The sequence below is a fragment of the Amblyraja radiata genome, chromosome 14 (genome assembly GCF_010909765.2).
Source record: "Amblyraja radiata isolate CabotCenter1 chromosome 14, sAmbRad1.1.pri, whole genome shotgun sequence".
Taxonomy (NCBI): domain Eukaryota; kingdom Metazoa; phylum Chordata; class Chondrichthyes; order Rajiformes; family Rajidae; genus Amblyraja; species Amblyraja radiata.
Genome location: NC_045969.1, coordinates 24,300,213 through 24,313,355, shown reverse-complemented (window position 1 = coordinate 24,313,355; position 13,143 = coordinate 24,300,213). Strand labels below are relative to the sequence as shown.

The window sequence follows — 13,143 nt, the reverse complement described above, 5'->3', positions numbered from 1 at the left end:
TGTCATAACTCGTCATTGCCAAAAGTTGCACATTAATTAATTAAACTAATTAGAAAATGAAATCGGGAAAGTAAGCGCCATCTAGTGGCCAATGCCCATATTACACCATGGACAGCCTATTTCCGTATTGCAGTCCATTTAAACTATATTATTATTACTTGTAAATATGACTGTAATCATATATAATTAAGCATAATTATATTATATAAAAATAATATGATGAATATAATTGTGAGTGTTTTTTTAATGACACTGTCGCAGAGGTCCTGCACCTGAACCAGCCTAATTAATGGGTGAGGGCAGTTCTTGTGGGTTCCTCCCTTTACTGAACCCCACTGACTGCCAGTGTGCAGAGTGGGGGCCACGGCCATAGTGGGACTGGGGCAGTTCCAGGCTGGGGGACAGTCCTGCAAGGCATCTTCCAGTCGCTTTAATAGGAAATGTAATGAGACTGCAGCAGAGGTCCCAGGTCCCAGAGGTAGCAGGGGACCGGGGGTCAAATGAGATGGAGGAACTGAGTGAAATCCAGGTTAGCCGGGAAGTGGTGTTAGGTAAATTGAATGGATTAAAGGCCGATAAATCCCCAGGGCCAGATAGGCTGCATCCCAGAGTACCTAAGGAAGTAGCCCCAAAAATAGTGGATGCATTAGTGATAATTTTTCAAAACTCTTTAGATTCTGGAGTAGTTCCTGAGGGTTGGAGGGTAGCTAATGTAACCCCACTTTTTAAAAAGGGAGGGAGAGAGAAAACGGGGAATTACAGACCAGTTAGTCTAACGTCGGTAGTGGGGAAACTGCTAGAATCAGTTATTAAAGATGGGATAGCAGCACATTTGGAAAGTGGTGAAATCATTGGACAAAGTCAGCATGGATTTATGAAAGGTAAATCATGTCTGACGAATCTTATAGAATTTTTCGAGGATGTAACTAGTAGAGTGGATAAGGGAGAACCAGTGGATGTGTTATATCTGGACTTTCAGAAGGCTTTCGACAAGGTCCCACATAAGAGATTAGTATACAAACTTAAAGCACATGGTATTGGGGGTTCAGTATTGATGTGGATAGAGAACTGGCTGGCAGACAGGAAGCAAAGAGTAGGAGTAAACGGGTCCTTTTCACAATGGCAAGCAATGACTAGTGGGGTACCGCAAGGCTCAGTGCTGGGACCACAGCTATTTACGATATATATTAATGATTTGGACGAGGGAATTGAATGCAACATCTCCAAGTTTGCGGATGACATGAAGCTGGGGGGCAGTGTTAGCTGTGTGGAGGATGCTAGGAGGCTGCAATGTGACTTGGATAGGCTGGGTGAATGGGCAAATGCATGGCAGATGCAGTATAATGTGGATAAATGTGAGGTTATCCACTTTGGTGGAAAAAACAGGAAAGTAGACTATTATCTGAATGGTGGCCGATTTGGAAAGGGGGAGATGCAACGAGACCTGGGTGTCATGGTACACCAGTCATTAAAAGTAGGCATGCAGGTGCAGCAGGCAGTGAAGAAGGCGAATGGTATGTCAGCATTCATAGCAAAAGGATTTGAGTATAGGAGCAGGGAGGTTCTACTGCAGTTGTACAGGGTCTTGGTGAGACCACATCTGGAGTATTGCGTACAGTATTGGTCTCCTAATCTGAGGAAAGACATTCTTGCCATAGAGGGAGTACAGAGAAGGTTCACCAGACTGATTCCTGGGATGTCAGGACTTTCATATGAAGAAAGACTGGATAGACTCGGTTTGTACTCGCTAGAATTTAGAAGATTGAGGGGGGATCTTATAGAAAACTTACAAAATTCTTAAGGGGTTGGGCAGGCTAGATGCAGGAAGATTGTTCCCGATGTTGGGGAAGTCCAGAACAAGGGGTCACAGTTTAAGGATAAGGGGGAAATCTTTTAGGACCGAGATGAGGAAAACATTTTTCACACAGAGAGTGGTGAATCTCTGGAATTCTCTGCCACAGAAGGTAGTTGAGGCCAGTTCATTGGCTATATTTAAGAGGGAGTTAGATGTGGCCCTTGTGGCTAAAGGGATCAGGGGGTGTGGAGAGAAGGCAGGTACAGGATACTGAGTTGGATGATCAGCCATGATCATATTGAATGACGGTGCAGGCTCGAAGGGCCGAATGGCCTACTCCTGCACCTATTTTCTATGTTTTAAGGGCTTATGAACCTGCCTAATTAAAGGGTCAGGACAGATCCTCTGAGTTCCCCCATTTACTGAACCCCACTGACTGCCAGAGTGGGGGTAATGGCCATAGTGGGACTGGGGCAGTGCCAGGCTGGGTGGCAGACCTGTAAGAGACCTGTCTTATTTCTGATGTAAATGTCACATCCTGACCAAGAATCGAATGCTCTGATGTTTAATCGATGAGTATTCATTTTAAGCTACAATGAGCCTATATATATGATAGAGACCCCTCGATGGTGCCTTTGCAAATGAGGGGTATTACCTTTAACCTAAAATAACCCTAAAAGTGTTGCATTGTTTGAGTATCTGTAGTTTGTGTGTGTGTCTGTGTATACCTGTCAAACGTGTATCTGTGGATGTGTGGATGTAAGTGTGGATGTATGTGTGTGCATGGATGTGTGTGCATGGATGTCTGCGTGCGGATGGATGTATGTGTGCATGTATGTGTGTGCATGCATGGAAGTGTGCGTACGGATGGATGTGTGTGTGGTTGTGTGTATGTATATGTGGATGGGTGGACTGTTGCACTGTCATTCACCAGCACGCCATTATCATAAGTAATTCACTTATTGTTTAAATAATTTGACCAAATAAACAGTGAAACGATCGACACTAAAATAAAACTTTATATAATCATTTATTTCCCCAACTTATTTGTTTACATTACATCTGATCGTCATCTGAATATTCTTCATCAGATTGCAAGTCTTTTGATAAGTTTTGATAAGTCCATTGATAAGTTAGTTCAAGTTCAAGTGGAGGGTCAGGCAGAGGCTAAAAAAAAACCATCTCATAGTCATTAAGTCTGCATGGACTTCAATTCATAACATTTCAACCTCTTCTTAATGTTAATGAGAATAACACTGTTACTACCATAGATAAATTAGTTCAAGTTTAAGTTCACATACACCAATTCATTTCTACATAAACATCAGCCATTTCTGACCATTTCTCACTCCAATGGCAGCCTATAAAGTGCAATGAATATTCCTCCGTTTTTCTCCCGTGGTCGGGGCCTGGAAACAGCCGCTACGGACGGCACTATGTACAGCCACTATGTGCAGCCTTCCCCCCCGCCCCCCCCCCCCCCCCCCGCCCGCGGAAGGCGTTCGCGAATCGGCCGCTTCTTAATTGAGACCGCGGCTTCACTATGTTAAACACATAGGCCCCGCGATCGGAGCACTTTTACCCGGTAAGTTATCGCAGGCAACTCCGAGATTAGATGTTAAAGACTTATTAGACTACAACCAGCTGGCATTAGTGAAAATGTTTAATTTACCTTGTGTTATGGATACACATAGTTTAGGCCCTCAACTTCATGAATGAATGAATGAATGAATGAATGAATGAGTGAGTGAGTGAGTGAGTGAATGAATGAATGAATGAATGAATGAATGAATGAATGAATGAATGAATGAATGAATGAATGAATGAATGAGTGAGTGAGTGAGTGAGTGAGTGAATTAGTGAGTGAGTTAGTGAGTGAGTGAGTGAATTAATGAATGAGTGAGTGAATGTACAGCCTCCAAATCTTATTTTTTCACATTATAAAAGGGTGCAATTAAATTAATTAAAGTCCATACAGATTAATTTTCATAAATTCAGACTTTAGATCTTACCTTTCAGTTTGAGTTGATTCACAAAGTTTCATTGGTTTCACAACTTTGTGTTGCAGCACCTCAGCAGGGACTTTGCTTTCAAGACTTTCTTCCACTTCTATCCACTTAGCTGCACATTCTTCAGACTTCTTAATGCTTTTATCACTAAATTGAATTGCCCTGCTGCAAGTTTCCACGACATGTATTCCACAGAACTAGAAAGAACCTTCATCGGAATCTCCAGTAAAACAGGCATCAGTGAAGTCCTCTCAGCCATGATGTGTGCTCCCTGCCTAGCTAGCCTGAAACAAAGCGTGTGATTGGCCAACTGGCATACAACTCAATGTTAAACGTGCTTTGATTGGACGAAAAATACCCGAAATTTTACCGTTTTTCCTCTAATTTAATAAAAAATGTGCAAGTCTTGTTCATGACGAGTTTCAGGGGTGATTTATATAATATTTTTACACAATATGTGAACATTTCATGTAGTTCTGTGACTTGGGTCACGAAACACTGGAATAAAGCTCCTCGGCCCACAGCCTACTTGTCTAGATTGCAGATAAAACATAATGTAAGTTTTTTGCAGTTCCATTAATGTTCTAAAATTGGCTGTAACCTGCAAGACCTTCACACAATTGTTTCAACAACATCCAATTTGTTTTCTCCTCATAGGTTTGGAAAAAATAGAAGCTCTGCAGCAACATGAAAATGAAGAAATCTATAAACTAGCCTATGAAATCATCGATCAGTACTTCTCTGGTGATGACGTAAGTTGATTATTTATTTCTTCCAAATAATTGGTTTAGCTCCTAGGTTGTTTGATTTCAAAGGAAGGAGAAAGTAGAATCTTAAAATGGATCCAATATTCCTTCATCCCTCAAAGTTAATTAGGACCATATATGCAACAGCATATCTGTTCATCTCTCAGAGCGTCATAGAGTCATACAACATGAAATGGTCCCTTCGGCCCAACTCGTCCATGCCAACCAAGGTGCCCCATCTCAGCTAGTCCCATTGCCTGTATTTGGCCTACATCTATACATAACTCTCATCTTGTTATCTTCCGGTTAGCGCGTTTTTTCTATTTGCGCAAAAACGATGCGCAATAGTGCTATGATTTTTCGCCAGCTCACTCACCGTTCTCCTGTGCTGCTAGTGCACCAAGTTTCATTCGGATCGGTGGCATAATGTAAAAATTAGCGCGGTTTAAAAAATGGCCAGTGGAAATCTCGAACCGGACACAATTTTCGGAGGGGCCGGAAGCGGCCCAGCCCAGCGCGGAGTCGGAGATGTCGCCACGGGGAAAGCGGAGACTCTGAACCGGGCGGAGGAGAACGACTAGCGACCAGTGCCTGCTGTGAGTCCCCTTTGCACCGCCAGCTCCAGTCCCTTCCCCTCTGGTCCCCCTCGCTGGCTCCTGCCCCTCTCCCCTGTGATGCCCCCTTCTCCCCCCATGGCTCTTCCCCCATCTTTTCTCCGAGCTCTCTCCCCCTCCCACCCTCCCACACATCCACCCCGCCCACACACTCCCCTCCCCTCACAACCCCCCCCCACATCCCCCCCCCACAACCCCGCTCCCCCCATGCTTGGGAATATTTCTTTATTATAGAGAGAATTCTTCTCTCATCAGCTGTCCTTAAATCTGACCAGGCCTAGGAGATCTATCTACATTCATACATCTCGGGATGTCCAGCACCTCCTCGAATGTAATATGGACTAACCTTACATCTGAAGACGGGTCTTGACCCGAAACGTCACCCATTCCTCCTATCCAGAGATGCTGCCTGTCCCGCTGAGTTACTCTAGCATTTTGTGTCTATCTTCTGACCTTAAGATATCTCTATTAACTTTCCCAAGTTCCCTATCCTTCGAGTCTTTCTCCATGGTAAAAACAGAGAAGAAATATTCAGTGAGCACTTTGCCCATCTCCTGCAGCTCCACACATAGATGACCACTTTGGTATCTGAGAAACCCTATTCTCTCAAGGGCGGCACAGTGGCAGAGTTGCTGCCTTACAGCACCAGTGTCGCGGGTTCGATCCTGACTATGGGTAGTCTGTACGGAGTTTGTACTTTCTTCCCATGACCTGCGTGTGTTTTCTCCGAGATCTTCGGTTTCCTCCCACTCTCCAAAGACATACAGGTTTGAACGTTAATTGGTTTGGTATAAATGTAAAATTGTCCCTCGTGTGTATAAGATAGTGTTAGTGGGTGGGGATCGCTGGTCAGCGTGGACTCGGTGGGCCGAAGGGCCGGTTTCCGCGCTGTATCTCTAAACTAAACTCTCTAGCCACCCTTTTTCTTTTAATATACATAACATCTATTTGGATCCTCCTTAATCCTATTTGCCAGAACTATATCATGTCCTGTTTTTGTCCTCCTGATTTCCTTCCTAAGTATGCTTGTCGATCTGACATACTCCTCTAGGGATACACTTGATCCCAGCTGCCTATACCTGACCCATGCCTCCTTTTTCCTGACCAGAGTCTCAATTTCTTTGTCATCCAGGCTTTCTTACTCCTACCAGCCTTGCCCTTCACTTCAACAGGAACATACAAACCTTGAACTCTCAGTATCACTCTTTTAACATCATCCAACTTTCTGGATGTTCCTTTGCCCACAAACAACCCACTCCAATCAACCTTTGCGAGTTACTCCCTAATACCATCAAAGTTGACTCTAAATTTATAACTTTAACTTGTGGTCCAGCTGTATCCTTACCCATAACTATTGTACAGCTAATAAAACTGGTCACTGGTCCCAAAATGCTCATGCACTGACACTTTGGTCACTTGCCCTGCCTAATTCCCTGAGAGTGGTCCTCTCCCCTGTAAGGTCCTCGGCATATTTATTGACTGATGAAATTTTCCTGAACATGTTACAAATTCCACCCCGTCTTAAGTCCTAGCCACAATGGGAGTCCCAGCCCATATTTGGAAAGCAAAAATTCCCTTCTATGACAACGTTATAAATCTTGCAGCTCCCTGCAATCTCCCGGAATGTTTGTTCTTCTAATTTCCATTGATTATTTGTACGCCTTTAGCATAATCCCAAAAAGGTGATCAATCCCATTTTTATTTCTCAGCTTGACCCAAACAGTTTCACTGGACGATCCTTCAATAAAGTAATCTCAAACTACTGCCGTGGTGTTCTCCTTAATCCATGAAACAACTTCCCCATCTCTCTTGTTCGCACCTCTATCTCACCTGTACCACCTCTATCCTGGAACATTACGCTGCTTCTTAGCCAGGTTTCTGCAATGCCTGTAAATGTTTGACCACTCCAAGACATCCTGGACCCTGGCAGCAGGGAGACAATGCACCAACCTTGGGTCCTGTTTCCTGCCACAGAATCTCCTAAATGCCCCCCCCCCCCCCCCCAACTATAGAGTCTCCATCACAGCTCTGTCTGTACATAAACAAAAACAGACCGTACCTTATTTTGCTGTCAATCTCCTCCCAGCCTCCTTGCCAAAGCCTCATGAGATAAAGCCTCTGCACTTGCCCTTAACAATGCACTTGCACCTCAATATACAGCTTTCCCCAACACAGCCACTTCCAATAGGCTTTTCTGTTAGTGCCTGCCTACCTTTTACTCATCACTAGGAGCAATCTCCAGTGCAGCATATCTTCTCAGCTGTTCACTCACAAGTGAAATTTGCAATCTTTCCTTTCAGCATTGAGATCATAATTTGTGTGTTTTATTTTTGCATACATCCATCTTGTTGAGTTGTGATTGTACTTAGCTTATGAAATAGGGTAGTTTGATGTTATGAGCTGGCATTTTTAGGGGGTTCTGATCTATCAAATACTCTCTTAAATGATATAGACCAAAACATTTCTAAATAGGGAAATAAATATTTTTTTATCAGGATTAGATTTATTTTTATGATGAAGCATGTAATGTATTTATGGAAAGATATCAGTATTTTTACGCTATTTGGTGGTTATGCATTGTTCTTTCTCTCTGGCCTAATTGCAAATCTGTTCCCTTCTAGTATTTTCATTATGCTTTCTTAATATATGACAGTTGGTACTGTGTAATTGAGCCTAATGCAGAACAAGCTGAATGGAATCTTGTAAACAGTGCCCCTCCATAATGTTTGGGACAAAGATCCATCATTTATTTATTTACCTCTGTGCTCCACAATTTGAGATTTGTAATAGAAAAAATCACATGTGGTTAAAGTGCACATTGTCAGATTTTAATAAAGGGTATGTTTATACATTTTGGTTTCACCATGTAGAAATTACAGCAATGTTTATACATTGTCCCCCCATTTCAGGGCACCATAATGTTTGGGACACAACAATGTCAATTAAATGAAAGTAGTTATGTTTAGTATTTTGTTGCATATCCTTTGCATGCAATGACTGCTTGACGTCTGCGATTCATGGGCATCACCAGTTGCTGGGTGTCTTCTCTGGTGATGCTCTGCCAGGCCTGTATTGCAGCCATTTTTAGCTTATGCTTGTTTTGGGGGCTAGTCCCCTTCAGTTTGCTCTTCAGCATATAAAAGGCATGCTCAATTGGGTTCACAGCGGGTGACCATTTTTTAGCTTTGAAAAACTCCTTTGTTGCTTTAGCAGTATGTTTGGGATCATTGTCTTGCTGTAGAATGAACTACCGGCCAATGATTTTTGAGGCATTTGTTTGAACTTGAGCAGATGGGATGTCTATACACTTCAGAATTCATTATGCTACTACCATCAGCAGTTGTTTCATCATTGAAGATAAGTGAGCCAGTACCTTCAGCAGCCATACATGCCCAGGCCATAATACCCCCACCACCGTGTTTCACAGATGAGGTGATATGCTTTGAACCTTGGGTAGTTCCTTCTCTCCTCCATACTTTGCTCTTGCCATCACTCTGATATAAGTTAATCTTTGTCTCATCTGTCCACAAGACCTCTTTTCAGAACTGTGGTCGCTCTTTTAAGTACTTCTTGGCAAACTGTAACCGGGCCATCCTATTTTTGCGGCTAACCAGTGGTTTGCATCGTGCAGTGTAGCCTCTGTATTTCTGTTCATGAAGTCGTCTGCGGACAGTGGTCATTGACAAATCCACATCTGACTCCTGAAATGTTTCTAATCTGTCGGACAGATTAGGGGATCTTTCTTTATTATAGAGAGAAATCTTCTGTCATCAGCTGCGGAGGTCTTCCCTGGCCTGCCAGTCCCTTTGCGATTAGTAAGCTCACCAGTGCTCTGTTTCTTCTTCATGATCTTCCAAACCGTTGATTTTGGTAAGCCTAAGGTTTGGCTGATGTCTCGAACAGTTTTATTCTTGTTTCTCAATCTCATAATGGCTTCTTTGACTATCATTGGCACACCTTTGGTCCTCATGTTGATAAACAGCAATAAAGGTTCCAAAGGTGATGGAAAGACTAGGTGCTGAGAGCTCTATTATACCTGCATTAAGGAGGCAATTAAACGCACCTGAGCAATTACAAACACCTGTGAAGCCATGTGTCCCAAACATTATGGTGCCCTGAAATGGGGGACTATGTATAAACACAGCTGTAATTTCTTCATGGTGAAACCAAAATGTATAAAAATACCCTTTAATAAAATCTGTCAATGTGCACTTTAACCACATGTGATTTTTTTCTATTACAAATATCAAATTTTGGAGTACAGAGGCAAATAAATAAATGATGTGTCTTTGTCCCAAACATAATGGGGGGCACTGTATCTTTCATACATGTACACAGCTGGGAATCCTGGCTAAATCTGCCCTACCTTAGGGATGTCTGTGGAGTTGCAGTATTTCTTGCTGCTGAAACAGATGGTCAGTTAATTTGCCTAAACAATAAATCAAAACAGGGAATTTCTGAATTTCTTGTCAGCAACTAAATGGGGTTAATTGAGAATGAGATGCATGGAAAGGTATCTGAATTTTTGACCAGCCTAGTTTTCTTTGTTTTAATCCAAACATGATTAAATTATGCTGTGCTCAATGTTCTAATGTGTGCAGTGGATTGGATCCTATTATTCCCAGTAAGTTTGCCTAATGAGGAGTTGAGCAATCATTTTTGAAATTGCACACTTTTTTCCCCTCCATCAATGCTGAATGAGATGATGGTGTAAGATAGTGCAGTCAGAGTCTGTCAGTTGCTGTAACCCAGGAGTACAAATGTCACAAGTTATCAGTCTTGTGCATCTCATCTCAAAATTTGTAGACAAAGATGCGTTAATCTGGTGGTGATGAGTTAATCTTTCTATTGTCAAGTAATTACTAATTTTACTTATATATTTGATTTGGTCTTTTGAAGTATCAGATTGCAAATTAATATAGACTTCTTTCTATGTAAAATAAACTTAAAGTCATACAGCGTGGAAACGGGCCCTTCGGCCTAACTGCCTACGCCGACCAAAATGTCCCATCTACACTAGTCCCACTTGCTTGCGTTTGACTCGTATCCCTCTAAAAAAACTGTCCATTTACCAAACTTACCATTTTGGTCATTTACAAATGTTCCATTTCAGTAAGTTTCTAAATTCCTTATTTTACAGCAAATAGTTGGAATGCAAGCAATGTTCGGGTTAAACATTGCTGTTGTAACTCATTGTCAAATTGTTCATAGCAGCTGATGGAGACTAATAATCCCAAGTATTTCTTAATATTTCTTATGATAAATGGGATTATTTAGATGGAGGAAAAAGCATTGGTGACTTGTCAAACAGTCACAATCTCATTTTACACAAGCTCTGTTCAAAGGAATTTGTAGTGTTTGTTATATATGCTGTTCATTAATTCTGTTTCACAATAGATTGATGAAGATCCAAGTCTCCTTCCCGAAGCAACTCAAGCTGGAACTTTCAATTTCGACCCATCAGCGAACCTTCAAACGAAGGAGTTCAATTTCTAGGTTGAGAAGATGCTGCAGCTTCCCTGTCCCTTGCCTACCCAAAACAGCAAAAAAAATTCACCAAGCAGGAGTGTGATGGAGGCTCGAGAGACATCCGCGGCGCATCTACATTTGATGCTTTTTGAAAAGTCTAATTATCAATCACTCAGCAATTGCCAAAATCTGCTACCACACGGATTGTTGACACGTGTGCATGATTCTTGTGAGCCCATGAGTAACTATCATATCAGAAAACGAGAGTAATCCCAACATCGCCTGTGATTCTACCTTTTCCTCCCTGTTTCCCGATTCCTGTGACAGTAATAGCAGTCTCACTTACAACGTTACATATTAGACACACAAGATAGTTGCTCTCTATGTAGAACAGGAAGATTTCTGAATGATTAGGTATTTATTAATGGGACTTGAAAAGAGAGTTGGCTTTGACATGTGAAGTAAGCTTTTTAGAAGACTTTACCCTGGGGCTTACAGTAGAAGGATTTGCAAATATTGTAGAAACACCATTGGCCAAAGTAGTCCTTGGATGAACTGAAATCAGGATTTTTATTTTTCTGGCGACTGCAAAAACATTTTTTTGCCACAAGGAGGTTATATCAAAAAAAATCCAGCGTGCATCCATGTTAGATTGTTAAGTTTACATTGCTTCTCAGTCTAGGCTGGAAAACTAAACCTAATGAATGGAGCCAAGTTTAATAATGACTTATTGACAGTTTATGCAAATTCTATGAAAAAAGCCCCTGCTGATTACTACAACCACTACTAGGAACCTGTGTTTATTTTTTTTCTGCCCTGCTCTTTGGAAGTACTTAACAAATGCTGTGCATGGTGTTTTATCCAAGCTGCAATTATTATATCAATGTGACTTGAGCCTCTGCTTTAAGCTGAAAGCAAGATTCACCCATATTTCATGTTCACATTTAGATTCTCGCTCTGTTAGGTAAAGTGTGTGTACACAAAAGAGGAAAAAACACTAAAAAATTAATCACTTCATCCATTGAGAATCTTGCTTCCAACTGTTAGGTGAATCAGTATTTTCTTTAATTTCAGGTTAAGCCAATCCAGTAGAAAAGTAATTTGTTGGACTTTTAGTGGGATTAAACTGTGGAGCTTCCATGTTTGCAGTGACACACAGTCTTAGACAGTCTTGCATCATATATCGACCGTTCCTTACTGTGGATACTGCTGATGGCTGTGAATCAACAGCTGTTTTATTAAATTTGGTCATGGACTTGAGGATCTAAAACCACACTTTTTCAAATGACTAGAGGAAAATTGATAAAATGTACAAAAAGGAGTGTAAATCTTTATGGAGAATGTAATCTAAGCGTTATATAAGGCTGTACAGAAGCTTACAGTTAAGTATACATCTGGTCCGTTGACATTGAATGCTTTATTTACATTATTCAATGTGCATAGGGTGAGTTTTGTGGGTATTGGGCTAGGTGACTCCATACAGGGATGGGGTTTGTTACTATGGTGACTGGATGTAAAGGCCCCCTTCCCTCCCCCACCCCAGAGCATTATTGTACAGCAGATTGCATTTGAATTAATGTAGTTATCAAGTGTGGGCAGTACCTACTGTAATTGAATCCGAAAAATGCAATCAAAGCTCTGCTGACAAATTGTTTTTCATTGATGAACAAAATTGTGCAGGTTTATATCCATCATAATACCTTGCCACCAAGACTGAGCCACTTTAAAGATTACCATATCTTGTATCTTTAAATGATACAAGCTCATATAAAATTGCAAGATTTTTACTTGCTAATGAAACTGTTTTAATGATACAGATCGTGTTTTGGCCTTGTTTATTTATATCCTTTTTATAAATTTTAAATTAAAATCGCTCTTTAAGGTGGCTCATTTCAGCTCTTCTGCCTGAAGAATGAGTTGGATTTCATTGTGCCTTTGTTTTTCCTATATATTTTTATGTTGTAAATCTGCTACATATGGTAACTGCATAATATCCATTCGCACAATATAGAATTTAAAATGTTGTGTGTGTGATTTACTATGTGGAAAGAGACATTCATTACAAAAAAGAACTAAATTCTGAAACTAAAGTTTTAACAACTACCTCTTGTTTTAATGGTCTAAAAGGCAATTCATCTCCCACCTCCCCACCATTAACAAAGTTCATTTCTGAGGTTACATATTGGTGTCCTTTTGGCAGCTCTGATGCCACATAAGAAACACTCAACCCTCTAAGCCACTCAATCCTATTTCTAATCATCATTAGCCTGGAGATTTAAAAAGGGCAGTCTTTATGAATAAATGTTCTTTAGAACATAGCTATCTGAATTAACATACACTTTTATTTGAATATTATTAGTGGTCTGAGAGACTCCATGGTACATGGCCAGTAGGGCCATGAAAATCAAACCATGGCAATCTCTGATAAGTGGGTCAGCAAGTTTAAGAGATAAAGCAGATAATGTACATTTTATTCATATGGTGAAAAGTGTTTCATTTGTGTAGTATTC

At 41.1% G+C, this 13,143-nt stretch overlaps 1 protein-coding gene across 1 annotated transcript in view; it reads left to right on the top strand.

Annotated features, from left to right (window-relative positions):
• The window catches only part of kpna3 (karyopherin subunit alpha 3), a 94,801-nt gene extending 82,078 nt beyond the window's left edge, over positions 1–12,723 (top strand). The window contains exons 16-17 of the mRNA XM_033032807.1: positions 4,462–4,556; positions 10,562–12,723. Of these exons, the coding sequence (XP_032888698.1) occupies positions 4,462–4,556; positions 10,562–10,660 (194 nt within the window). The 3' untranslated portion in view covers positions 10,661–12,723. The remainder of the gene's footprint in view (positions 1–4,461; positions 4,557–10,561) is intronic.
• Positions 12,724–13,143: the final 420 nt, after the last annotated feature.